The 27,172-nt window shown below is 44.7% G+C and overlaps 1 protein-coding gene across 9 annotated transcripts in view; it reads right to left on the reverse strand.

Moving 5' to 3' along the window:
* GIGYF2 (GRB10 interacting GYF protein 2) overlaps positions 1–27,172 on the reverse strand; it is a 2,932,407-nt gene that overhangs the window by 1,647,189 nt on the left and 1,258,046 nt on the right. For all 9 annotated transcript variants that reach the window (XM_044070588.1, XM_044070589.1, XM_044070593.1 and 6 more), the window contains exons 10-11: positions 3,215–3,380; positions 2,889–3,098 (exon numbers count right to left, since the gene is read on the reverse strand). In XM_044070588.1, the coding sequence (XP_043926523.1) occupies positions 2,889–3,098; positions 3,215–3,380 (376 nt within the window). The remainder of the gene's footprint in view (positions 1–2,888; positions 3,099–3,214; positions 3,381–27,172) is intronic.

The following is a 27,172-nucleotide window of genomic DNA, read 5'->3' on the forward strand; positions in this document are numbered from 1 at the left end:
AGGAATTTGTGGGAGTCAGGAACCCTGTAGTATCTGTTTGGCTTACAAGGGGCTGGAGGCAGACAATCAGGGGCCATACTGGATTCTGAAAACACATCAACAATGTCTAGTACAAGAGGTATAGCCAAAGGCCTATGTGGAGGAGGAAGAAGGAAATCCCTAAGCCTCTTTTTGGATTCAGAAAACATCCTGACTTTCCCAGTGGAAATGCTCCCTTAAGGTATGTAAAGTTCCCCCAAAAGAAAAATCCTCAGGGGGAGAATCAGAAAGAATGGAATCCTCTGCATCAGAGTCCTCATAAGTAGGTATGGATAAATCCTGTTCATTAGAAGAGTCAGAAGAAACAGAGTCCTGTTCAGAAGATTCATAGTCAAGTTCAGCCCTAGGCCTCTTAGAAGGGGGGGGTGGACTACTCCTGATTAGAGTAATTAAATCTTCAGCCATTTTGATAATTTGTTTTTTAAGCATAGAGGTCTGAACATGTGGCCTGGGCGTCAGTTTTTTTTAGAAAGAGATCGAGATTTTGGCCTTAAAATTGAAGGTGGTGTCGGTTTAATATACAAATCTATAGGCCTGAATACACCCTCAGAAGCCAGTGCCTGCACAGAGGCTCCGGACCCATCCAAGGTAGAGACATCCGCGGGCTCCATAGGTGAAGCATCTCACGGCATACCGGACTCCGAATGGGTCTCAGTAGAGGCATGCGAATCAGAAATAGCGAGTATCAGGGGCTGCGAAAGCGCCTCACTGAGTATTGGCGAACTGGCAACTGGCTTAGGAGAAGCGTCGTTGGCAGTTTTGGACCTCAGTGGCCTGTCTCTATCTTTTTCTTTGCGTTTTTTCGGTATTCCGGTAGTCGGATAGCTAACCAACGTAATTTCTGGATAATTAAATCGAGAACCGAAATATTTAGAAGCAAAAATCACCGACGACGGACAGTGCACTGATTAAATAAAGCACAAAACCGACAGCAAGGTATGTCATGGTCAGGGCCTACGCAAGGAATACAGTACAAATAGAAATCCTTATGAGGTATTTGCTTCCCACAAGTAATACAATTATTAACTTTTACTGACATCGGTAAGGAGCAAGAAAAAGTTTCCTCAATGGGGTACTTAGCTTTTTAGTTGAAGACTTCGGTTCTAAAACTCAAAAATGAAAATTTCAGGAGTCGGCCGACTGGCACTTGCGAACTGCTTCGGGCACCACGCGGCAAGAAAGACTGATGTAATGGCGTCGGCTGCATGTTTTATACCCCTGACGACCTGATGTCATGGAAGAAGGGACAGCAACTGACGCAGGACCCAAGACTTTGTTAATCAGGCTGACTGAGGGCAACCTGCCAGCAGATTACCCAAATGTAATGACTGCAACAGTGAAACACGAAGAACATCTGAGTAGCTTCAGTCCTCCACTACTTGAGGGACACCTTTCAGACAACTAAGAGATAGGATTTGCACATCAGACAAACAGAAGAAGCAGTTTTAGCTGAATGTCTGGTCCTATTCACCTTTATTTATTGCTTTTGTTTACCAGGAAAGTCTGATTGAGCACTAGTCCCATTTTCAGTGGAGGCTCAGAAAGAAAAGCTCCATTTTATATAATGAAAAGAAGTCAGTTATACAAGATTCAGATAATTAATGTATATAGATACTTCAACTGTTATATTATTAGTCTATCAAAAATTAAATGTATAAACGTAGAACAGTAAACGTATACACAAAAAAAGTGTAATGATCGGACAGTTAAATGAAAAATACAATAAAATACTACCTAATATCAAGCTTATGTGTGTCTCATTACTTTCAAATGGAATCACTGGAAAATCGATATTGAGTAGGAGACAGTGAAGTAATTATAAGGTGAAGATGGTTAAATTATAAAGGACTACCGAAGAGGTTACAGGCGAAAGGGAGATATAGTAATGGAGAGGGATATATGATTGTCAGATAGAGATTATGAAGTAGCTGTATTATGGCCAGTTACATAAAAGACTGGTAACAGTGAGTGCATCAATAAGAATTTACCAATTCAATACTAATCATGCATGGAATCATACAAACAATGTTCTGCATCAATAAGAATTTATCAATTCAATACTAATCATGTATGGAATCATACAAACAATGTTCTGCCAATACCTGTGGTTGTTACCTTCCAAAACCATCATTATACTACCTACAAGTCAAGTCTTGACCTTTTAGCACCTTTTTCTGACATTCAGATATCACAGCTCTGGAAGACCTATTGATTTTTACAAAAAAGCTAAAAGAACATCTAACCAATGAACACAAATACACCATGCTTTAAAGATGCAGGTAACACTGTTCAACTACTTTAACTTACAATATGATTGTGCTCCTCTTACAGCGGTGTCACCCATTAAGCAAATGTTGTACATACCGCATATACTTAAATTATTGCCTCACCTGTATATATATTACGACTCAAATGTAATTTTGCCTTGCTTCTTCATCTCACTTGCACTGTTTAACATTGTCTATGTATGCTTAAAATGATTGTTTATGACCACTTCTTAAATATTGTTACTGGCTCAGGAAATGGCACCAATCCATTCAGCCGGTTAACTAACAGAAATAAACAAACAATATACTGAAACAGGACCTTCAATTCAGTTTCAAGCAACAAATCACTTTACCTGAATGCTTGGGCTGCTTCAGGGTCTTTTGCTTAAGACTAATAAAAAGATCAAATGCACAAGAGGGCACTTACCTCATTTACCCTGCAGCTCAAGGCACATACAAGTTAGCTGACACAATAGTAATAAATCAAGAGTAAAACAGCTACTACTAAGCTCTGTTTAGTTTGGCTATAGGGTTACAGTTACTTCAATGACTGCTTAGAAGTGAATTTCAGACAGACTGTACCTTCACGAACTTCAGGCTTACTCTGCACCATGTTGGGCTCGGGCTTGCTTTCAACTGGCTTTGGGATGCCCACTGGTTCAGGCAAGGCCTTTTCCACCTCCTCTTTCTTCCTCACCAGCAGAGGGGCAGTAACATTCTCTGGGAGTGGTGGCTCCATAGGAGCTGGTAATGATTCAGAGACTGTTTTTTTCTCTGAGAGTACCGTTTGTTCTGCAAAGTTTGAAACAAAAACATTTTACATGAATCAAGCAGCATCATATAAATATGAAAGCACTTGAAAAAACTACTGCAGAGGGCAAATGCAAACTATATCCTCTGGTTCTTACCATCATTTTCAGCAGCAGTCTCCCTTACTTCTGTTTTTTTTATTACAGCAGGACTATGGTTTCCACATTCCTCGTGCGGATTCCCAGATTCTTGCAACTCTGCTTGTTCTTCCACAGCTCTGAATTCCATTTCCTGTTCCTCTGGGATTGGCTCTTTTGATGATTTCTATTACACAGAATAGCACACAGGAGAATATAGATTTAACTCAGAAAAAAGTAGAGCAGTGAAAGTCAGGCTAACAGTAAATGTTTTAGGACGGGGATTCATGATGCAATCAATCTTTAACCAAAACAATTAACCAAAGGCAGTCATCTGTTCTTCCACATTTATCTCCAGCAATGTACTCTCCTCCTCTGACCGAGGACATCACTCTAAAACATGGTTAAAAGAAAAAGTCTGCACCATTTTCTTCAGTTTGTTTCTGGCCAGATTTTTAACAGTCATTGCACCTTGGCTAGGGGCAATGGCTGCTTCTCACCCTCACTACCCCTACAGGTCTGTGACAAAAACATGTAGAGCCAAACAGATCATAAATATGTTCATTTAAAAGAAAAAGAAAAAGGAAACACGATCATCATAAGGGTTTTAGCAGGAGGCAAGACCCTCTGCATCCTCACGTGGGGGTACCTCTAAAGGAAATAAGTTTATGGTTTCACAGTAACAGAGGTAAAGAAAAATGTCTTTAACACAGTTATTTCCTTCAAAAAGTGATACTGCTGTACTAACCCCAAACAGTATAAAAACAAAACTCAAAACATGAGAAAAATTCTACCCCAACCCCAATGTTCTCTGCAAATAAAGACACCACAATTTTAAGAATAAATAAAATTAAGGTTTGACAACAGACAAAGTACAGTTTTGTACCTACCATAAATGTAGATGTTCGAGTGGTTATACTGCTGCAGTCATCACACTTGGGTTATCCTGTCGTCAGGCGGTCCCGCAGTCAGCCGAATCCCAAAGTCTTGGTCCGGCGTCGGTTGTCATCACCTCTTCCCTGACGTCAGTGCGACAGGGGTATAAAGAGACAGCCGACGCCATTTTCTTCAGTTTTTCTTGCCCCAGATGTCAGGTGCCCCTAAGTAGGAAGGCAATACAATAGCTATGCAACAATACCTTAGTAGATAAGCAATAGTACTAGCTGTTAGCAAATACACCATATAGACCTGCATCCAATAGACTGAGGTACATGGAATTGTGACTAACACCCTGGTATGTAGAGGGGATGGAGGGAGAGTAACCTGGACTGCAGCAGTATAACCACTCGAACCATCTACATTTATAGTAGGTAGTTTTTCCATGAAAGGAGTACCAAAAACGAATGCAATTCCCTATCCGTTTTGAAATTGTCTGTTTGGAAATTGCTTTTCCTTGTGCACCAGCAGCATATGCTACAAACAGCTGGTCAGTTTTTCTGTAACTTTTAGTTCTGTCCAAGTAGTAGCGCAACTGCCTGTGTATGTCCACAGTGTGCAGAAGTTTTTCCCCTTTGTTTTGTGGATTTGGAAAGAAGGTAGGCAGGTGAATAGCTTGGTTTAATGAGACCCTGGATACCACCTTTGGCATAAATGAAGGATTGGTTCTGAATTAAACTCTGTCCTGATGAAAAATAAGAAATGGCTGTACTGCCATGAGGGCCTGTAACTCAGATACTCTTCTTGCTGAGGTTATGGCCAGAAGGAAGGCAGTCTTCCAAGACAGGAACTGTGGTTCTGCAGATGCTGCTGGTTCGAAGGGAGGCAGTGTTAGTTTTTCCAACACGAAGTTAAGGTCCCAAGTAGGCACTGGTGGTTTCCTTGGAGGATTGATGTTTTTAATTCCTCTTAGAAACTGTCTTAGGAGAGGATGAGAGAAGACAGGTGGATCAGTATTGTACTCTGCTGAAACTGCTGAAGCATGAATTTTAATGGAAGAGTAAGGCAGGCCATTGTGGAGCATTTCTGTCAAGTATTCCAGAATATGTGCCATGTTCATCACTGTCGCATCTAGGCCCTTTGTGGTGCTCCAAGTGTGAAATCTTTTCCATTTTGCTGAATAAGCCTTTCTTGTGGAAGGGCGGCGAGCTTCCATGATGATATCCTTTACTCTCTTGGATAGCTTATCCTGGGAAGGAGTCAAGGTATTCTCCAGGCTGTTAGTTGCAAGGTTTTCAGGTTGGAATGCAGAGTTTTGTAATTGTGCTGTGTCAGGAGAAGTGGCCATTGAGGAAGAGGCCACGGTTTCGTGCGTGACATGCTCTTTAACAGCGGGTACCAGTGCTGTCTTGGCCAGTCCAGAGCTATCAGAATCACTTTTGGCTGCTCTGTCCTGATCTTCAGTAAGACCTTGGTCATTAATGGAAGAGGTGGGAATGCATACACTGTTAGAGCTCTCCAGCTGAAAGAGAGGGCGTCCACTTTCCATCCTTGTGGGTGGTATGTCCTTGAGCAGAATTTCTTCAGCTGATGATTGTGGTGTGAGGCAAAAAGATCTATGTCCGGCCTCCCCCATGATTGTGTTATCTGAAAGAAGATGTCTGGGTGCAACATCCATTCGTGTGCATCCGTGATATTTCTGCTTAGGCTGTCCACCAGTATGTTGTCTTTTCCTGGCACAAACTGTGATTGCAGCTTTATATTGAGTTTCAGGGAAAGTTCCCATAGATTCATTGCCAATCTGCAAAGAGGGTAGGAATGGGTACCCCCTTGTTTGTTTATGTACCACATAACTGTGGTGTTGTCTGTCCTTATTAAAAGGTGGCCTTGATGCAGGAAGAGTTTGAAGGCCTCGATTGCATGTATCACTGCCAGCATTTCCTTTTGGTTTATGTGCATGCGTTGCTCCTTTTGTGACCATAGTCCTTGAATACATCTGCCCTCCATGTGTGCTCCCCAACCGTGGTCTGAAGCGTCCGTTGTAATGGTTTGGCTGGCTATTGGTTTGCTGAAGGGCAGACCCCTGTTTGACTGGCTTGCTTGAGCCCACCACAGAAATTCCTTTTGGAGGCATGGAATGAGTGGGATCAAAGCTTCTAAGCTGTGACTGTGCTGAGTCCATAAACTTCTTAGGTACCATTGTAGTTTCCTCATATGCAGCCTTGCTTGTGGAATCAGAAGAATGCAAGATGCCATGTAACCCAGGGCCTGCAGGATTTTCCTTGCAGTCAGCTGAGTTTGTCTTGTCAGATTCTTGAAATAATCCGGTAGTTGTCTTTGTTTTTCTTCTGTGAGAAAAGCCATTTGGGTGGTTGTGTCTAGATCCGCACCCAGAAAAGTTATTCTTTGGGATGGAACAAGTCTTGATTTGTGAATGTTGACTGTATATCCCAAGGCCTGAAGTAGGTGGATGGCATAATTCAAATGCTTTACCAAAGTTTGTTGGTTGTCCGCTTGTATAAGGCAGTTGTCCAGATATGGGTAAATTTGAATCCCCTGAAGTCTGCAGTGTGCAATTACTGATGCCAGGCATTTCGTGAATACTCTGGGCGCAGTAGATAAGCCAAAGGGCAATGCTGAGAATTGATAATGCTCTGAACCTGCAAGAAATCTGAGGTGTCTTCTGCAACTTTGTCTGATAGGGACATGCAGGTATGCCTCCTTGAGGTCCAGAGTTACCAGCCAAGACCCCTTGCCCAGCATGGGAAGGAGTTGCTGTAGAGTCAGCATTTTGATTTTTGGCACAATGAGATAAGTATTCAGTGCAGACAAGTCGAGAATAGGCCTCCATTGTTTTTCTTTTCTTGGAACAAGGAATAATCTGGAATAAAATCCTTGGCCTTGTTCTGAAATAGGAACCTTTTCTATAGCTTTCATTTGCATTAAGCTGGAGATTTGTTTCAAAGCCTCTGCCCTTTGATTTGGTGGCAGGTCTGGCATGCCTTTTCTGTTTGGTAATGTGTGAAAATGGAACCTGTATCCTTTGTCTATTATTTGCAGTGTCCATTTGTCTCTTGTAATACTGTGCCAATTTTCTGAGAATAAAGAAAGCTTTCCGCCCAAAGGTGCTTATAATTGAGCCCTGGTCGGCGGAGTCAAAGTGAAGTCATTGAGTCTGTCCTTGTGCAGCAGTTGCAGGTCCTGCACTACCTCTCTGGTTGGGAGGCTGCCATTGACGTCCTCTGTAGGAGCCTCTAGCTTGCCCTCTACCTCTGGCACGCCTGTTCTTGCCTCTCTGAAATCTTTCTGTGTCCGGAAAGGACCAATTCTTGGCAGGCCAATTTCTGCTGAATCTTGGCGGTTGGACTTGTAGAAAATCTTTGACTGTTTGTACAGATTTTGCCTTTTCCTCAAATTTCTTTAAAACCTCCTGAGCAGTGGAGCCAAATAACTTTTGTTTTTTTCCAATGGAGCATCCAGAAGCTTAGCTTTAACATGGTCTGGCAGAGATTGCTCCTTCAGCCAAGCATGCCTACGTATGACTGCACCAGTCATAGCTGACCTACATGAAGCTTCCAATGCATCATAACCACACTGCAAGAAATGGTTGCTAACCTGCTGGGAGTTATGTACCAGATCCTGAAGTGATTTGTGATCTACGGGTTCAGGAGAAGACCGTTTCTTATGCAATTCATCTAACAAATACTCTTGGTACTGTATCATATGAAATTGACAATTTAATGCCCTCATAGAAAGAGTTGCTGAAGTATACACTTTTTTACCCCATCTCTCTAAAGCCCTGGACTCCCTTTCAGAAAGGAGTGGATTTTTAGCAGTGGCAGCTGCAACCCCTTTAAGGCCCTCGGAAATAGTTTCTGGGTCTGCAGAGTGGGCTTTGTAAAAAAAGTGATGCGAGTCCGGGACCCTGTAGTACCTATCGGGTTTGACAGGGGCCGGAGGAAGAGTGTCAGGGGTTATGCTAGACTCAGAGTACACATCATCAATGACATTCAAAACAGGAGGAATAGCCAAAGGTCTATGCTGAGGTAAATGCAGAAAAGTTCTTAATCTCTTCCTGGAATCAGAGAGTTCCTGGCCATGCCATTTGAAATGCTCTCTCTCATAGTGTGCAGGGTCTCCCCGAAGGAAAGTTCCTTAGGAGGGGAGGCCGAGGGGATAGATTCCTCTGCATCAGAATCCTCGTAGGCCGAAAAGGCCTCCTCCTGGTAGTCCAAGAGAGCAGAGCCATCAGAGGCCTCCTCTGAGGAGTGGGGATCAGAGGGCTCAACCCTGGGCCTTTTGTCTGGAGGAGGTTGAGACCCCGGTCCGGATGGGGCTGAAAGCCCCTAATTAAGGAAATTAGGTCCTCCGCTAAACTTAGAATCTGTGAACCTGTAGTGGGACCCTGAGGAATAACCCTGGGAGGCATAGTTTTTGTGTGTTTAGCAGCTTTAGCCCTGGTGAATGCCTTTATGGACATGGATGCAGGAGGCCTGGCTGCACCACGTGCTGGTGTAGTTTTGTCTAGAGGAATGGTGTCAGAAGTTGGAAATTCAATAACAGACTCAGGAGGGGCCTCCTGGGCAGAGGTTGTCGGTTGAGCAGTTTCGGTGGATGGAAGTACCAAGGACTCGGTTTCAGCCGAGACAGAGACACTCGCGGTAGGCCTAGCCGTGGTTTCAGCTGAAACCACGGCCCGCGTGTGTCGGTCTTTGTCCTTCATTTTCTTAATTAAATGGGAAGTCGGAGTCTCCGACGGCATATTGTAAGCAAAACTAGCCCCAAAAATTTCCTCTACAAACTCCGCCCGACGTCTAAGAGTGCGTCGGTTGAAGGAAGCACAGGCTGAACAGGCTGAGACGTCGTGGTCTGGGCCTAGGCAGGGGAGGCAGTAAGAGTGGAAATCCTTATGAGGTATTTGTTTCCCACAAGTTAAGCAATTATTAATTTTATCTGACATCGGCTGAGGCAAGAAAGAGTCCCCAACGGGGTACTTAGCTTTTTTGAAGTCTTCGGTAGCTGAATTACAGGAGCTGGCCGACCGGCACTTGCGAACTGCTTCTGCTTCGGGCACCACGCGGCAAGAAAGACTGGGGAAGATGGCGTCGGTTGACGCTTTTATACCCCAGGCGCTCTGACGTCGGGGAAAGGGCGACTTCAGCCGACGCCGGACCCAGACTTTGGAATCCGGCCGACCGTAGGGCTGCCTGAGGCAGGACAACCCATATGTGATGACTGCAGATGCATCCCTGAAGGACATCTATCCTTTTCTTTTAAAGGACTGGTACAGTACAGGTGTTGGGACCAGTCAGTAGAGCACAGGGAAATGTTATCCTTTCTGATAAATGGCAATATATGCTTTGGGAAATTTCCAACAGTTGACTGTAAAAACACAGAACAAAAGAAAGTTATCCCTGGTCCTAACTCCTGATCAAAAGCTAGAGAGTCATGAATGGAGAGAGGGATATGGGATTTAGATTAAAGAAAAACAGTACTGACATGTAAGACATCAATTCAAAGACAAATGAAAGCACTCATGTCTGAGATCTGCTTTTTCTGGACAGAAAAAGCAGTTGGGCTGTGTCAAAGTAACAGAAAGAACTAAGGCCTGGTCTGTAAAATGGTAGGCAGTGCCTAACTGCTGGCCTCCAGGCAGAATTCACAAAAGGCTAGGTTTTAAATAACAGAAAAAGAAGTTATGTACTCACCATAACGTTCCATCTGAGTAGGTAACTTCATTTGTCAGCAACCTGTGGGTATCGGATCCGACCCGGATCCAAGCTGGCAGCTTTCCAAGCTAGAGATCCGAGCTCCAAGCTCCACCCCTTTACCCATAATACCCTGCTAACTCCTTCAAATCCTCAAATCGAGTTTGCCCATCTATATAACCTCACAACGACAAAACAACAACCTGAAGAATCCTAACCTAAGGATTAACAAATGACCTGAGAAACCATCCTAGGGTTCAGGTAATCAAAGAACCAGGTTAGAGGGAAGGTGGGAGGGTCGGTTGCTGACAAATGAAGTTACCTACTCAGATGGAACGTTATGGTGAGTACATAACTTCTTTATCTGAAGTAGGTAACTTCATTTGATCATCAACCTGTGGGAAAGAGTCCCCAGCTACCAAAAACTTGGGAGGTCCTCAAGGAAGTATATTCCGGAGCACTGCAGAGCCAAAGGCCGCCCTACCTCTAGACACTAAATCCAATTTATAGTGAGAGATAAAGGTATGAGAGGACGCCCAAGTAGCCGCAGAGCAAATGTCATCCAAGGGAACTCTTGACCAGAATGCAGCAGATGTAGCCATAAGCGGGTAGAATAAGCATGACCCCTGTAGGCTCCGGCAGGCCAGATAGTTTGTATGTGAGCAGAATGCAATTCGAAATCCATCTGGCCAGAGTTACCTTCGACACAGGCTTACCTAAGAAGGGTTTTGCCAATGAAACAAAGAGCTGATCAGACTTGTGGAATGCAGCTGTTCTGTGTAAATAAAAACGTAACCGTCTATGAACGTCTAACAAATGAAGTTTGTACTCCCCTTTGTTTTGATAGGGAAAAAAACTGGGAGATTAATGGACTGATTGATGTTCACCTCGAAGACCACTTTAGGTATAAAGGATGGGTTAGTCCTGAGAGAGACCCAGTCCTTATGGAAAACAAGATATAGGGCTTTAATACAGAGGGCCTGAAGTTCCGACACCCTTTTAGCTGAGGTAATCGCTACCAAAAAAACAGTTTTCCAAAACAAGAATTTCAAAATTCAACAGAAGCTGCAGGTTCAAAAGGAGGTCCAGTCAGAGCCTGAAGGACCAAAATTAGATCCCATGGAGGGACGGGGTTCCTAGTAGGAGGCCTCAAGAGGAACGTACCTTTCAGAAAGGTCTTGCAAATCTTGGTGGACGCGAGGGGATTGAGATTGTCCCCAATGTGAAAATGGGAGATGGCAGCCATTTGAACCTTTACAGTACAAGAACTGGCTCCTTCCTGAAAAATATGAGATAGGAAATCGAGCACTGCTGGGATGGGAGCAGTGAAAGGGTCCAAGTTCCTATGAGACGCCCAAATGGAAAACTGCTTCCATTTACTATTGTAAACCATCCTGGTAGAAGGCTTATGCGCCGCTACCAGGATAGATCTGACTGCAGATGAGATGCCGGGAGTCCTAGCAACTAATGGAACTGGCTCAACCAAGCTGAGAGCTTGAGATTGACCAGATTCGGGGGTATCAATCCCGAAGGATGAGATATCAGATCCGGGATGGGATCCAAGATCCAGAGAGGAGCTATAAGATGAGACCATAGGCACGGGAACCAGGCTTGATGAGGCCAGAATGAGGCTATGAGGATAATCTTGTTCCCCAATCGACGAGCTTTCTGTAAGAATTTTGTTATCAACGGAAGAGGAGGATACGCATAAAGAAGACTGGGTGGCCAAGCATGAACTAGAGCATATCTGGGGCTTTCCCCCAGAGGGGGAATTGGAGCAAAAAACTCACTACACTTCGCGTTGGAAGGCGACGCAAAGAGATCACAGCAAGGCTGACCCCACTTGTGGAAGATCTGTTTCGCTACTAAGAGATTTAGAGACCACTCGTAAGGTGAGAGGATAGTTTGACTTAGTTTGTCCGCTAGGATGTTGGACCAACCCAGAATGTGCGTTGCTAACAGAAAATGGTTGGTGGATATTGCTCAGTCCCAAACTCTCAAGGGCTCTTGGCAAAGAGGGTAAGACCTGGCCCCCCCCTGTTTATGTACCAGACCACTGACATGTTCTCTGAATCGCAATAGTCCCTGGAGGGAGAAAGGCATGAAGGGCTTGCAATACTAGAAGCACAGCCCTCATCTCCAGAACACTGATACAAAGAATGGTCTCTGTCTGAGTCCACGTACCTTGGACAGTTCTGCCCGCGTAATGCCCCCCAAGGCGAGAAGAGTCCGTGGTCACCGTGGCTTGGGGTTGCGGCATAACAAACGGTCGACCTTCCTGAAGCTCTCGAGATTGGAGCCACCAGATGAGGACATTTCTGCTAACTCCGCAGAGAGGAATCGGTAAGTCCAATGAGTGGTGAAAGATGGACCACTGAACCTGCAGAGTCCACTGGAGAATCCTCATGTGTAAGCAAACTAAGGGCGCGACATTGATTGCTGCTGCCATGGACCCTAAAGCTCTCAAGACTGACTCCGCTGACGGGGCAAGTGACTGAAGAAGGGCTAAAACGTGTAAGGTCAAACTGTGAAGTCTGTCCAGTGTCAAGAAGGCTTTGGTCTGGAGTGAGTCTATTCTGGCCCCTATGAACTCCAAGACTTGAACTGGTTGAAGAGATGACTTCTTCAAATTTATGGTGATCCCCAATCAGGAAGCTAGAAGTAGGAGGCAATCCCTGGCTAAGCAGAGTAGATGCCTGGTGGGGGTGGTAAGGAGCCAGTTGTCTAGGTAAGGAAAGCGGCCTACAACTGCCATGACCTTGGTGAACACCCTGGGGGCTGTCGTGAAGCCGAAGGGTAGGACCCTGAACTGGTAATGACTGGCCACTAGCAGAAAGCGGAGGAACCTCCTGGATCGCCTGTCCAGGAGAATGTGATAGTACGCATCCTTGAGGTCTATGGAGCACATCCACAGTCCTTCTCCTACAGCAAGGGCAGAATGGATTGAAGCGCGACCATCCGGAATTTCTCCTTGGCAATGAAGAGGTTCATTGTTGAAAGGTTGATGATCGGCCTTAAGCCCCCCGTCTTTTTTGGCACCAAAAAGAAACTAGAGTAATTGCCTAATCCGGATTGACCTGGGGGGACGTGCTGGATGGCTCTTTTTTCTAGCAGCTTTTTTACCTCTAAAGCTGAAGCCTCCCTCTGACTGGGTGGAACATCGGGGAGGCGCCTCGACTAAGGAGGCAGGTTTATGAAAGGGACTGAGTAATCACTGGATATTATTCGAAGCACCCAGCGGTCTGTTGTGATGGACTCCCATTGGGCCAAGTGCTTCGAAAAACACCACCCCCGACTGCCTCCAGAGAGGAGCAGTCAGGCAACCCCTCAGGGCTGCTGTGTGGGTCAGTCAGAAAAAGGTTTCCGCGACCCAAAATTTTTCGGTCCCCCCTCTGCCTCTGGGCCGGCGTCCTCCTTGTCCCCCTCTGCCTCTGAAGGACGAAAGGTCCGGAGCGTAACGGGACTGCTGCGCCTTCCAGAACCACATCTTCTTTTGTCCTCTCTGGTTCCTGGAAAAGGACCTTTGAGGAGCCGAGAAGCGGATTCAGACGGCAGACAGCATCTTCCTGTCTTTCTCACTCTGAACCAATGTGTCGCGGACGGTCTTCCAAAACAGGGTAGAGCCGGAGGGTGCGCTCAAGGACGCCTTGAAAGGTTCCGCAAAATCACAAAGCCGGAGCCAAGCGTGATGCCTTAAGGCGATGCCGGACCCGCTGGCTCTAGCGGCCCCCTCCGTGGCATGGGAAAGTAGCCGCATAGACATGTTTGAAACAGATTTCAGAATGGCCATGCGAGCCGAGAAAGTCCATTTGTCCTCGGCCGACATGGACTCAGGGGGACTCTCGGCATGTTCTTTCACCAGATTCTGCTGAAGTCTAATTACATGGGCCAAATAAATTCAGCACCCTTATGGAAAAGGTAGCTGAAGCAAACATCCGCTTCCCGATACGATCCATCATCCAAGACTCCTTATCAGAGGGGTGGATCGAAGAACTATCCTGGGCAAGTTCCTTCTTGGTGGCTGCTGCTGCCACCACCATGGCATCCACCAGGGAACCCTTATTCCAAGCCGTCCTATCCACAGGGGGACTAAGAATCCTATCTGGCCTCCCGGGGCTTGGCTCTACAGTATCCAGTTCCTTCCATGCCCTGGTAGTGATGAGCTCAACCAGGGGTTTGGCCAGAGGGAACACCCAAGAAGTAGACGGGCCTGCGTCGAACGCCTCCAGGAACACAGACTCGTCCGAGGAAGGTTTTTGGGCTGACCACCCCCACTTTTAGGCGAAGCACCTCCATAATGTCTCCAAAGGAGACGCCTTCGGAGGGTGACCTGGGGGAACCTTCCCCTTCCTACAAATCAGTGTCCTCCGTGAGGGACTCAGGGGGAGTCCAAGTGCCTCCTCTTACACTTACGTTTGTGAGGGGCCTCCTCAGTGGGACTGCCCGAGGAGGGCTCACCAACAGGGTCATGTTCCACCAGTGGAATGGGCTGGGGCGTCAACGCAGGCTGTCCCTGGGACTGGATGATGGAAGACAAGCCCAGCTGCAAGGGAGTGGGGGTGGGATCCGAAGAAAGAGCAGGGGGTCTCGAACCTCTCGAGAGGACCCTCTCCACCACGTCAAAAGCAGAGGGTGAACCGATCTCTCTGGGCTCTGTGGTTAACACCCTCGGATCCGGCGTGGGGGTCGACGGAGCCAAAGCGTTCTGATCAGAGAGGGAAGTGTGCTCTGACCGAAATGGAGCCGAAGACATGCTGGCCCCCTCGGATCCGACACAAGGCTCTCGGCTCAGAGAGCTCAGATCCGAAAGTGGATCCGACAAACTCGAGGGCATGGCCAGCGTCGAGGTAGTGATAACCATCTGCGCCGACTCCCTGACTCCTCAGATCCGAAACCAGATAGTGGAATGTAGAAGGAGCTATCGGGGAAAAAGTGTGGCTGAATCCCCCCCCCCCCCCAGAGGGGAGGAAGGCAGGAGCACTCCCATCTGCAGTTGGGTTTGGAGGAAACGACATATCATCCGGTCCATATCCGCGTCAGAGAGACTACGGGTTGACCTAGAGGAGGCCGCCGCAACGACCTTGAAGATGGTCAGGCCTCCTCCTCCAGTGAGAAGCGTGGAGAAAGGAGCCGAGGGGAGGAAGGCCCTGAGACCTTCTGGGGTGAGGAGAGCAACTTAGCAGGTGGGGCCAAGGGGGCCGAGTTTTCCCGCCGCTTGTGGCTTCTATGCCTTTCTTTCTCCCTCTCTCTCTTTCTTCCTCTCTCGTCTTTTTTTTGAGTCCCTCTCTCCCTTGGAAGAAGTGGGAGGTTGAGTCCCAGCCACAGGAGAGGGGACAGCAAGCTGAACAGCCGCAGCTGTGGCTGTAGCCACTGAGGGAGAGGAGGAGGAAGCCGACTCAGCAGGTAGGAGACCCGGCGAGAATCAGCTTATTCCTCCTATTCCTCAGGGCCCGGGGGTTAAAGGCTGCGCAAATTTGGCAGCCCGATGACAAATGTGGTACTCCCAGGCAGAGGATGCACTGAGTGTGGCCATCCGCTGGGGAAAGCTTATGGCCACATTCAGTGCACTTAGAAAAGATGGCCTTTGGGGCCTCGGCCATGATTTCTAAACTAAAACACACATGCGCCCACACAAACACCTAAGGGGAAGGGTTCACTAAACTAAAACTCAGGGGTTTAAACTAGGGAATTATACTACCCACACACACAAAAGCTAAGAAAGATTTTGAGAAGAAAATCTACTTACAATCGCCTAACGCTACGAGCTTGAGAAACTCGTGCCTGACAAAGCCGCGGCAAACAAGATCTGAGGATTGAAATGTGGTAGCAGGGTATTGTGGGTAAAGGGGAGGAGCTTGGAGCTCAGATCTCTAGCTTGGAAAGCTGCCGGGTCAGATCCGATACCCACAGGTTGATGATCAAATGAAGTTACCTACTTCAGTTTCAGGGCTTACCGACTGATACTATAACAAAACGTCTGTCCTTAGAATAATGTTACAAATAGAAGTCTAACAGAGTCACTCAGAGGTGCAGCTAGCTATTTCAGCAGCCCTATCAATTATAAGTTGGGGGGAGCTCTTCCAGAGTAAATTGCTGGCAAGCAGCTGCTACAGTTTACTTCATACAACACACGCGTGGCTTCAGTTTGGACTGCAGCTACTAAAAAGTTCTTACTGCAAACTGCAGCAAGCAGATGCAGCGGTTTATGCCACATAAAGAGCACTAACCTACTTCAGGTCAGACTGCAAATGCAATGGAAGCATTAATTTCTGAATGCTGGTAATGCACTAAAGATCAATCGGTTTCTGCCGATAGCATCCCATAATTCTTTGCACCCAGGGCAGCTGTCACTTTCGTTCCATCTTCGCTTTACTTCTGAGCGACTAAAGCCTTAAGCACCTTGCTCTTCCCAGGTAATTACTTTCTGGAATTTTGATCCTCATATGTTTTTCATTACATTTCTTGCAGACTGCAATGGAGTAAAGCTCCACAGACAGTGTATGGGTGTTGGTGTTCCAAAAAATCCTTTTGAGATTTCATTCCAATTTTCAGTCCTTTCCCACAAAATAGAAGCACTTTACTTATCTACCTGATATTATTCACTCAGACAAAAGTAAAGGCACTGAATATGGAAATCCTTCGGCTGCATCTACCTACAAGCATACTTGTTTCAACTCCTTTTTTATGGGGTTTTATGGGGTTTCATGGGCCTAAAAGGCCACAAAAGCTCACAAATTCAAGCAACTCAAGCAAAGCACTGAAAAGAACAAAAATGATAGCATTCAAAGAAAAAAATCCCAGCAGGGTACTTATCCCCCAGGATTGCAACAGTTAGTTTTTTTGCATACTGATGATGAAACACCTGGAATGTGGTAATTAGTATTAAAAGTGGCACTGGCTGTCCTCCTCTTTATATTCAGCATCAGTCAGACATCTCCATTATGAGGAGGACACTAACCCAGTGGCCAATCACTGAAAGGAATCTAAAGCACAAAGATTCTGGCTGCCTGAGCTGTTGGTTACAGCTACTTCCCATAGTAGTATTCTCTACACTGAACACCATGAATCATCCTGGCATGCAGGGGTTGAGGATGACCCCCCCCCCCAGCACTCTCGGAATCACATAATAAACGAAGACTGGAAAGCATACAGAACACTCCCTTCTCAAGTAAGGTCAGTGGCATTCAATACCTAATTCTAGACAGGGAATCTGGAACAAAGCATCTCCAGCAGACAAGATTTGTCCAATGCAAGGAGATACCATGAGTGGAAGACCTCATTTCTGAAGTACCGAATTAAAAAAATGCTGCATCCAGCTTTCATTTAAGGTTGTTCAGCAATGTCATACTTAATCTGTCCCCCAATATATCTTGGGCTGACAAAATTTAAGAGGCCTGCAAATGCAGTCCCAACTGAGAAGCCATTTGCTACACCACCACTGCTAAATAGCAAATGTCCCACTACTCATTCACATACAATAGTGTAACCTGTAACAACCCTTGAGTGCCTGACATTAGTATTATCATGCTCTCAATGCTAGCATCAACACAGACATCTCCTTCAGGCTGATACGCCAGTTCATAGACCTTCCCTGTTCTCCAGGCTTTCATCTGCAGTAAATGGATGCTCTCCTGTATACGATGGTCATATACTAAATCCCTGCCTAGAGGGCATCAAGCAACTTTCACTTTACAACCTTGAGCTGAACTGTAGCCTTATCCAAGCAAGAGTTTTACTAACAGTACTAGCTGCTACATTTAATAGCATTAATTATCCACATTAAAACAGTTCAGGTTGCCCTGTAAGCTCTTCCTTTCAAAATCTTGCCCATTATCTCTGAAGCAGTGTCCTCTAATTGTTATCTGTCTGAGGTTCTTAACTTGATATATGATGGTGCAAGATGGCAACTGAAAGCCCTAAATGACAAGGGAATGGGAGTGCAAACTTTCTTCCAAAAGATGGTCTCTGTTCTTATCAGTAGGATGAACACAGACCAGGAGTAAACTTAAAACCCTTAGAACATTCATAAGATAATACTGCTGGATCTGTCATAGTGTTCTTATACACGTTTTTGGAAGTTTTGTGAACCCCACCGAACCTGTGTATGATGCTCAAGATTAGATGGCTGGTACATCAGCTCTGGAGGACACAGACTCAAATGTATATAAACAGCCTTGAAAACACAATCAATGGTGAAGTCAGACAGATAACTCTGCATCCAGTAAATCTAAATACTTTTTACCTCACCGGACACCAACTTAGAAAGGCTTCATGAAGTTTAAAGTCTCACAAAAGGAAACCACCACCAAATGGGAGCCCAAAATGGTCTTTTATAAAATGTCTCAAGCCACAGGCAAGAAAATCTGTCTGGAGTAGGCCAGGTTGTCCCGTTCTAAACCAGAGCCTGAGAATCCAGTTATGGTGATCTCTTTCCTGACATGGGGTTATGATGGCAAGAAGAGTCTCTTCTGCCATTCTCCACAGTATGCAATAGGCTTCTTAAAATTAAATTCAGCAAGGATTTGTGTTCCTACACCTGACATCAATCTTACACCACAGGTAAAAGATGATGGCTCCCCCAACTGGAGGAGTGGGGGTTCCTGACAATTTTTCAAAGTCATGAGGTTCTTGTATTTATTCAACTAAACAACTCATGTGCAAGGATTCACATGAACAAATTAATTTTTGAAGGAGTATACAACAGTAAAAGATAATTCCACCTTCTGCCTCTAAGCTGTCAAAGAAAGGCATTTGTGCAGGGGTTTGTGAACCAGAACTTTGCCATGTCTTACAGCCTTATGCCAATTATGATGTTCTATAATTCTCACTAAAGCCTCACACCACCTACCTGTACAATCACTTAACATGACCACATTATTCAGCAACGTTTTCAATATTTTCTTTCTTTTTTTATTTTTTAATTTCACTGGACATGGGTTATTTCTTACTTCAGACAAATGCAGTCATCAACACAGTAAGCTTTTTCTGATCAATATAAGCCTTCAAAACTCCCTACTCACCAGAGGAACATTTTTTTTTCCAAAAAGGCTGCATGGTGCTCAGGAGAAGTGCACTCACTGTCCCTCGGTAGAAAAACAGCCATTTAAAATTCTACCAAAGGATTTTTATTTGATCTTTAAAAAACACATTTAGCTTTTCTATGTGCACTATGAACTTTGGCAGCAAAGGTTTTAACCCAAAATCTAGAAACTAGATAAAAGAAAAGTGTGTGTGTGTGTGTGTGTGTGTGTGTGTGTGTGTGTGTGTGTGTGTGTGTGTGTGCGTGCGCGTGTGCGTGTCTACATTAGTTGTCTGGCACAGTCAGACTAAGCTAGTAGCCCCTTTTCAGCACAATCCCAGGGAGAAAGGCTCCAATGTACAGTTTAAGAATATAAAAACGTAACGTTCTTCTTTCGGCTTTTCCTGGTTAAAGGTTGCCACAGCGAAACTCCGATTGGCTGATTGGCAGTAGATTTTTTACGGGTGCCGAGGTGCCAGCTCGACACCCAACCTTCAACAAAGGCACGTCCATTCTACGCATGTCTTTCGAATGCTACTCTACCGCGGGGAGGACATGCAAACTCCACACAGAAGATGCTCCAGCCAAGAATCGAATGGGAGAACCTCTTGCTGAGTCAACAATGCTACCGCTGCACCACCACTGCTTAATATAAAAACATAATACATATGTAAAAAAAAAATGCATTCAAGATACAGTGGAAGAATGCATTAAAATACTGCAAATTAAAATCTGACAATGTAAACTTAATGAAACATTAAGACAAGTTAACATTAATCAGAAACACTGACATTACATAGCCTTGCAATGCATCCTTGTATGATCCAACACTACTAATATGCAATATAAAGCTTTTGAAATTGGGCATTTGTTTTATGCAAGTTGTCTGATATGAAAATATGACTGCTTCTTGCAGCACAGGAATTCTGCAAGCTGCTGCACCTTTCTGGTGCAACATATCAATATCCAGAAAGAAAAGGAGGAGCTTTATTGTAATGTATGTAAACCTGCGGAAGTCAGTTTGAAGTTCACTTGTCTGCCTTCGACTAATTCCAAAGCATAAGGACTCATACTGCAACAGGGTCCCCTACAATGACCATCTAAAGATGTATGATGACTGCTTGATAACTCACAACAGGTTTAAGAAATGTTTTAAAGGTCCCCCTTCTAAAATGCTTATTTTCAACAGATTAAGGAAATTTGGAATTAAAAAAAGTTCATGAAGTCCACTATGAAGCCAAGTTATATTAGTAAAACTGTTGAAGGTACTGCATTACAACTAATGACAGCAAGACATACTATGGGGAATAATATTTATAAACATACATTGTAACATTAGCTGAAGCTTTTATCTTTAAAATTTGGTAACACATACTCTTAACTCTCTCAGGTGCATATATGCAGACACACACGTATCTGTGCAGAAATATATAGAAAATATGCAAAATCCAGAGAATGGGTATCTGTACTATCAGGGTTTTGCAGAGGAACTTAGATTATCTCAAGTGCAACTCTCATGTACTACAAATGAAGATACTGTCCAATGCCTGGACCCTAAATGTTGCATTAACAGTTGCAAGACGCTTCTATTTTATCTATTTATTTTTAACAGATTTGGCTCTCCACAACTGACCATCAGCTAGTCCCAGGGGTCTCCTCATCTTCCTGGTCTAGCAATCCAGAATTAGCCTTCTCTAACTCCAACGTTTTAACCAGTGAGGAGATTAAGGGTCCTGTGGCAACATCAAGCTGAAGTTGAGGAGCGTTTTCCTCCTACATTCCACACTACCCACACAACCAGAAATACACTGTGGGTAGGTTGTTCAAAGGGTGTCAACACTGCCCAACCCCTTACTTCTACAAAGTACGTCCAGTGTGAATGCCCAGCACGCCTGCAAACAATACAGGCACTTTTCTTACCCTGATCTCCATTACTGAAATCAACCACACCAAAGTATCCCAAGAGCAACCTCTCCTCTCAGGATAGGCATGCCAATCCTCAATGCCAGTGTTGACAAAAGTACAGTTTTGTACCTACCATAAATGTAGATGTTCGAGGATTCCATTGCTGCAGTCCTGACTATTGGGTATAGTCCGCGTCCCAGTCGGCCCGAATACCAGAGTATAAGGCTGACGTCGGTCAGGGCGCATTAGACTGACGTCAGTACGTCAGGGTACTAATGCGCATGACCGACGTCATATCCTCAGTCTTTTCTTGCCCCAGATGTCAGAAGACCCAAAAAGACAAGTCCCAAAACAACCTGCACCAAAAACATGTACAATATATATATACAACAATATATACAAAAATGTAAGCATGTCAACTCACCTACACAACCACCCCTAAATACAGAGGGGAAGGAGGGAGGGTAAATTGGACTGCAGCAATGGAATCCTCGAACATCTACATTTATGGTAGGTACAAAACTGTACTATGTTCTTCGTCTTCCATTGCTGCAGTCCTGACTATTGGGTAGAATCCCAAAGCAGAGGTAAGGGAGGCTGGCAAATTATAAAGTAGTAGGAGCTGACAACATGCCTTGTAAAACAGCTGTGGCAAAACCAGCCCTAGTCTTAGAGTAGATAGGAAGGTGATAATGCCTAGAGAAAGTATGCACTGAACTCCAAGTAGCTGCTTCCAGAATATCCTTAGTTGCCACCCCTTAGAAATGCTGTTGAAGTGGCAGTAGCCCTAGTGGAATGAGGCCTAATCCCAGCTGGAATCTCCTTGCCATGATGGGAATAACAAAATGCAATGCAAAAGCCAATCCACCTAGAAATAGTTTGTTTTGACACAGGCTTGCCCTGTGAACTCAAAGCAAAAGAAACAAGTAACTGCTGAGACTGCCTAAAATTCTTAGTCCTGCTCAGATAATAACGCAATTGCCTGTGTACATCTAAAGTGTGCAAAATCTTTTCCCCTTTATTTTGAGGATCTGCAAAAAACGTAGGCAAATGAATAGTTTGGTTTAAAGCCACACTAGAAACCACCTTAGGCATAAAGGAAGGATTAGTACGTAATGATACCCTGTCCTTATGAAAAATCAAAAAGGGCTCTACTGCCATAAGGGCCTGCAACTCAGACACCCTTCTTGCAGAAGTAATAGCCAACAGAAAAGCAGTCTTCCATGACAGATATTTCAATTCAGCAGTAGCTGCAGGCTCAAAAGGTTGTAGAGTAAGTTTTTCCAACACAAAATTGAGATCCCAAGCAGGAGTAGGAGCTCTACGTGGGGGTCTTATATTCTTTGCCCCTCTAAGAAACTGCTTGAACAAAGGGTGCGAAAACAAAGGTGGGTCACAATCATAGTGAGCTGAAATTGCTGCAGCATGAATCTTTATGGAAGAGAAGGACAAACCTTTGTCCAATAATTCAGTAAGATATTGAAGAGCCACACTCAAATTAGGCTCTGAAATCTCCAAATTCTTTGCTGTACTCCAAAATAAAAATCTCTTCCATTTTTCTGCGTACACTCTCCTAGTACTAGGCCTCCTAGCTTCCATAATCACATTTAAAACTTGTTGAGGAAGTTGAGGCCTGCTGTGTTTCAACACAGAATATGCCAGGCTGTTAGATGAAGAGAGTGAAGCTTGACATTGAGCAGATGACCGTCCTTCTGAGATAACAGATGAGGAATCAGAGGTAAAGGCCATGGAGGCTTCTTTACCAGACTCCGTAGAAGTGGGTACCAGTGTTGCGAGGCCAATCTGGAGCTATCAAAATCATCCTTGGCCTGTCTTGTCTGACCTTTAATAGTACCTTTGGAAGAAGCGGTAGAGGTGGAAAGGCATACACATGAAGGTTTTTCCAACTGAAAGACAGAGCATCCACTTTCCAAGCTGTGTGATGAAACCCCTTTGTGCAATACTTTGGCAGCTGGTGGTTTAGTGGAGAAGCGAACAGATCTATGTCTGGAGTTCCCCATGACACTGTCAGTTTCTGAAATACATGAAGATCCAGTTTCCACTCGTGGGGATCCATGATTTGTCTGCTTAACACATCTGCTAAGGAGTTCTGTGCTCCTGGCAGAAACCTTGCCTGAAGAGTTAGTTGCAAGCTTAGCGCAGTCTCCCATAAAATCATTGCTTGCCTGCATAGAGGATAAGAATGTGTTCCCCCTTGCTTGTTGATGTACCACATGACAGTTGTGTTGTCTGTTAGAATCAACACCTGCCCTGGAAGAAGTAACTCCTTGAAAGCCATCAATGCAAACTGGACTGCTAACATCTCCTTCATGTTGATATGTAGATGCTGTAGTCTGGCAGGCCACTTGTCTTGTATCCACTTTCCATTTAGATGAGCTCCCCAAGCAATGTCCGAGGCATCTGTCGTTAGAATCTGACTTGCCTCTGGCCGGGTCACAGAGAGTCCCTTGTTTAGGTGACATTCCTGAGCCCACCACAAAAATTCCTTTTGAATGCAAGGTATTATTTGAATGACAGTGTCCAAATCCTGGCAGTGCTGTGTCCATACATTCTTGAGATACCATTGTAGCTTCCTCATATGCAGTTTGGCATTGGGAAGCACCAGAATACAAGATGCCATGAACCCTAATGCTTGAAGGACTGTCCTTGCAGTCAGCACGGACTGATGAGATAGTTGATGGAAGTAAAGTGACAGACTCTTTTGTTTGTCCGGGGTTAAAAGGCCATCTGGGCTGCTGTATTCAGTCTTACACCCAGAAAGCACATGTCTTGAGAGGGTACTAGACTGGACTTTATTTCGTTCACAGAATACCCTAGGCATCTTAGCACTGCTATAACATATTCCAGATGCTGTAGAAGGTCTTCCTTTTCTTGAGCCAGAATCAGGCAGTCGTCCAAGTAAGGATAGATTTGAATTCCTTGAAGCCTGAAGTAAGCTATCACTGGAGCCAGAACCTTTGTGAATACTCTGGTGGCAGTAGATAAGCCAAAGGGCAATGCAGAGAACTGATAATGAGAATTTCCAGCTCGAAACCGCAGATACTTTCTGCAACTTAGCCTTATAGGCACATGAAGGTAAGCTTCCTTGAGATCTAAAGTTACCATCCAGTGATCTTTGCCCAGCAGAGGTAAAAGCTGTTGTAACGTCAACATCTTGAACTTGGGAATGCCCAAAAACGTGTTGAGGAGAGATAAATCCAAAATTGGTCTCCACGTGTTCCCCTTCTTTGGTACAAGGAACAGGCGAGAATAAAATCCTAGGCCCCTTTCTGACACAGGGACTGGCTGAATGGCCCCTATGTGAAGTAACTGTAAAACTTGTTTGTGAGCCTCTTTTCTTTGCAGAGGAGGAACATCTGGCATGCCTTTGAAAGGGGGCATTGTATGGAAATAAAATCTGTAACCGTGGTGAATGATATCCAACACCCATTTGTCTTGAGTAATTAAATCCCAATTTTCTTTGAAAAGAGACAGTCTTCCCCAAAGGAGCTGCCAGGCGAGAATCTGCTGGCAGCTGAAAAGACAGGTCATTGGGTCTGTTTACGAAAGGACTGACCCCTGCCCTCACCAGAAGTCTGAGCAGGTGAACTCCTGTTCTAGGCCTAAAGAACTTTGAGCCCTGCCCTACCACGTCTAGACCTACCCCTAGACTGAGAATCATAAGCAGGGTATGTCCACCCCTTAGCAGGCCAATTTCTACTAAACTTGGTGGCTGCACCTGCAAAAATCTTTAACAGTTTGCATAGACTTAGCTTTGTCCTCCATTTTCTTTAAAACAGCTTCCACAGGCGAACCAAACAACACATCAGACTGTAAAGGAGCATCCAAAATCCTTGTCTTAACATGCTCAGCTAAATTCTGATCCTTCAACCAGGCATGCCTGCGAAGAACAGAGCTGGTAGCAGCCACCCTCGAGGAGGCCTGTACAGCATCAAAACCACATTGCAAAGAATGCTTACCCACTTGTTCGGACACATGAACCAAATCCAGCAACTCTTTACACTCAATACCTTCCGCCAAAGCATCCACCTTAGATTTCAATTGTGAAAGAAGGTAATTCTGATATTTTAACATGTGAAACTGACAATTCAAAGCTCTCATGGCTAGAGTGGAAGAAGTATACACTTTCTTTCCCCACCTATCCAAAGCCCTTGCCTCTTTATCAGTGGGGACAGGATTTTTAACCACAGAAGCTTTTACACCCTTAGGCCCCTGGGAAATAGTTTCTGGGTCCGCCCTAGGACTCTTAAACAAATATTTATGAGCTTGGGCACCCTATAATACCTATCAGGTTTAACAGGAGCAGGAGGCAAAGAGTCAGGGTTCAGGGAAGCCTCTGCAAAACATCTTCCACCACATTCAACACAGGAGGAATAGCTAAAGGCCTATGCTGGGGTAAAACAAGAACTCCCTAAGCCTTTTCCTGGAGTCAGAGTAATCCTGGCCTTCCCATTTAAAGTGCTCCCTCATGGAATGCAAAGTCTCTGAAAATGAAAAATCCTCAGGTGGAGACGCTGTAGGAGTGGAATCATCCACATCAGAATCAGAATAGGTAGGATACTCCTGCAAATCTTCCACAGAAGATTCTGAAGCCTCAGAACACTGTTCAAAACTCTCAAACTCAGGTTCCACCCTAGGCCTCTTATCAGGCAGGGGCATAGAACCCCTAATCATAGTAATCAAATCTTCTGCCATCTTAAGCATATGTTTCTTAGGCACAGAACCTGAAATGGTAGGAGAAGCCCCCACTGAAGCTGAAGTAGGCCTACCTCTCATAGAAGTTTTGGCAACAGAAGGAGAGGCCCTAACTACCTTGGGAAGAGAGGGAAGAACAGTCACTTGAGAAGCCCCCTCAGCCTGGCCTACCTCCTGAGAAGGCACATCCTGTAAGAGTATAGTTTCTGCCTGGGACTCCATGGAAACTCCTGGCAAAACCTCCGGCTCCACTGAGCCTTCCAAGGAACCGGCGTCCGGGACTGCGGTTCCTCAACCCTAGGCTTCACTGTTTTATCCTTGCGCTTCTTGGAGGCGGGCGGAGCATCCGGCGGCATTTTATAATTACAACGCTTCCCAAACACTAACCTGGCACAGTCTAACCTCCTCTTAATAGTGCGTTTGTTAAACCTAGCACAAGAGCGGCAACCAACAACGTCGTGCTCAGGCCCTAAACAAGGTATACACAAGGTATGATAATCCCTATGAGGTATCTGTTTCCCACAAGAAATACAGTTATTCACTTTTTCTGACATCCGGTAAAATACTGAGGCAAGAAAAAACCAAAATGTTCCCCAACGGGGTACTTAGCCAACTCTGTTTCGGTCTGAAACTCCGGTTTTGGAAATATTTCAGTACGCCAACCTGCACTCGCAAAACTGCTTCTGCATCGGACCATGCGGCAAAAAAGACTGAGGATATGACGTCGGTCATGCGCATTAGTACCCTGACGTACTGACGTCAGTCTAATGCGCCCTGACCGACGTCAGCCTTATACTCTGGTATTCGGGCCGACTGGGACGCGGACTATACCCAATAGTCAGGACTGCAGCAATGGAAGACGAAGAACATCATCCAAAACACTAGTTAATGCTGGTCACCTAAACTGCAGTTAGGGTTTAATCCCTTGATGCCAATGGCACAGGCTAAGCATAAAATATTTGTGGAAAAGCAAGTGCTAAACATTGGAAATTGCATTTTTCATATTTTACCAAGTTGTTTTCCAGATAAATACAATGTAAAAATATAAAGAAACTAGAAAACGTGAATCAGGACGCACTCAAAACTTCAGACACTGTAGTATAGGTTAAGCGCTTTCTTTCATTTATTATTAATGAACTTCTAATAAATAATAAACAAAAGTACTTAACCTATACTACTGTGTCTGAAGTTTTGAGTGTGTCAAGTTCATTAATAAACAAAAGAAAGCGCTTAACCTATATTACAGTGTCTGAAATTCTGAGCGTGTCCTGATTCACGTTTTCTAGTTTCCAAGTGTTTTTGTTTCGTGGATTGGTGGCTTGTGTCGATTGCCCAAATAAAGAAAATACTTTGAGAAATCCAAATGCCGAACTTTTGTGCTTTCCCCATTACACTTTAAATGTACTGGTGCTGACTGGTTAAAAAATATGAAAAATTACTTCTTTTTGCACAAAAACAAAAATGTACATTTGCATGAACATGAAACAACTCAGAAAGATTGTTCATAAAAACAACTTCAACGCTAAAAGCATTTTTTATCTTTTAGTTACATTCCAGGTTTGTCTGTTAAAGGCAACTATTTCATAAAGTCATTCTGCAGACTTTACATTGAATTGTTTTTTCAGGACAAATCTGTATCCCCCCACCTCCTTTTTTAAATGCAGACTTTGAATCTAGTGAAACCTAATGCATTAAATGAGAGTACGGTGAACACTACTGCAATGTAGTTCTGAGAATACTGGGTAAGTGGTGATA

The sequence above is a fragment of the Protopterus annectens genome, chromosome 4.part1 (genome assembly GCF_019279795.1).
Source record: "Protopterus annectens isolate FY-2018-M chromosome 4.part1, PAN1.0, whole genome shotgun sequence".
NCBI lineage: Eukaryota > Metazoa > Chordata > Ceratodontiformes > Protopteridae > Protopterus > Protopterus annectens.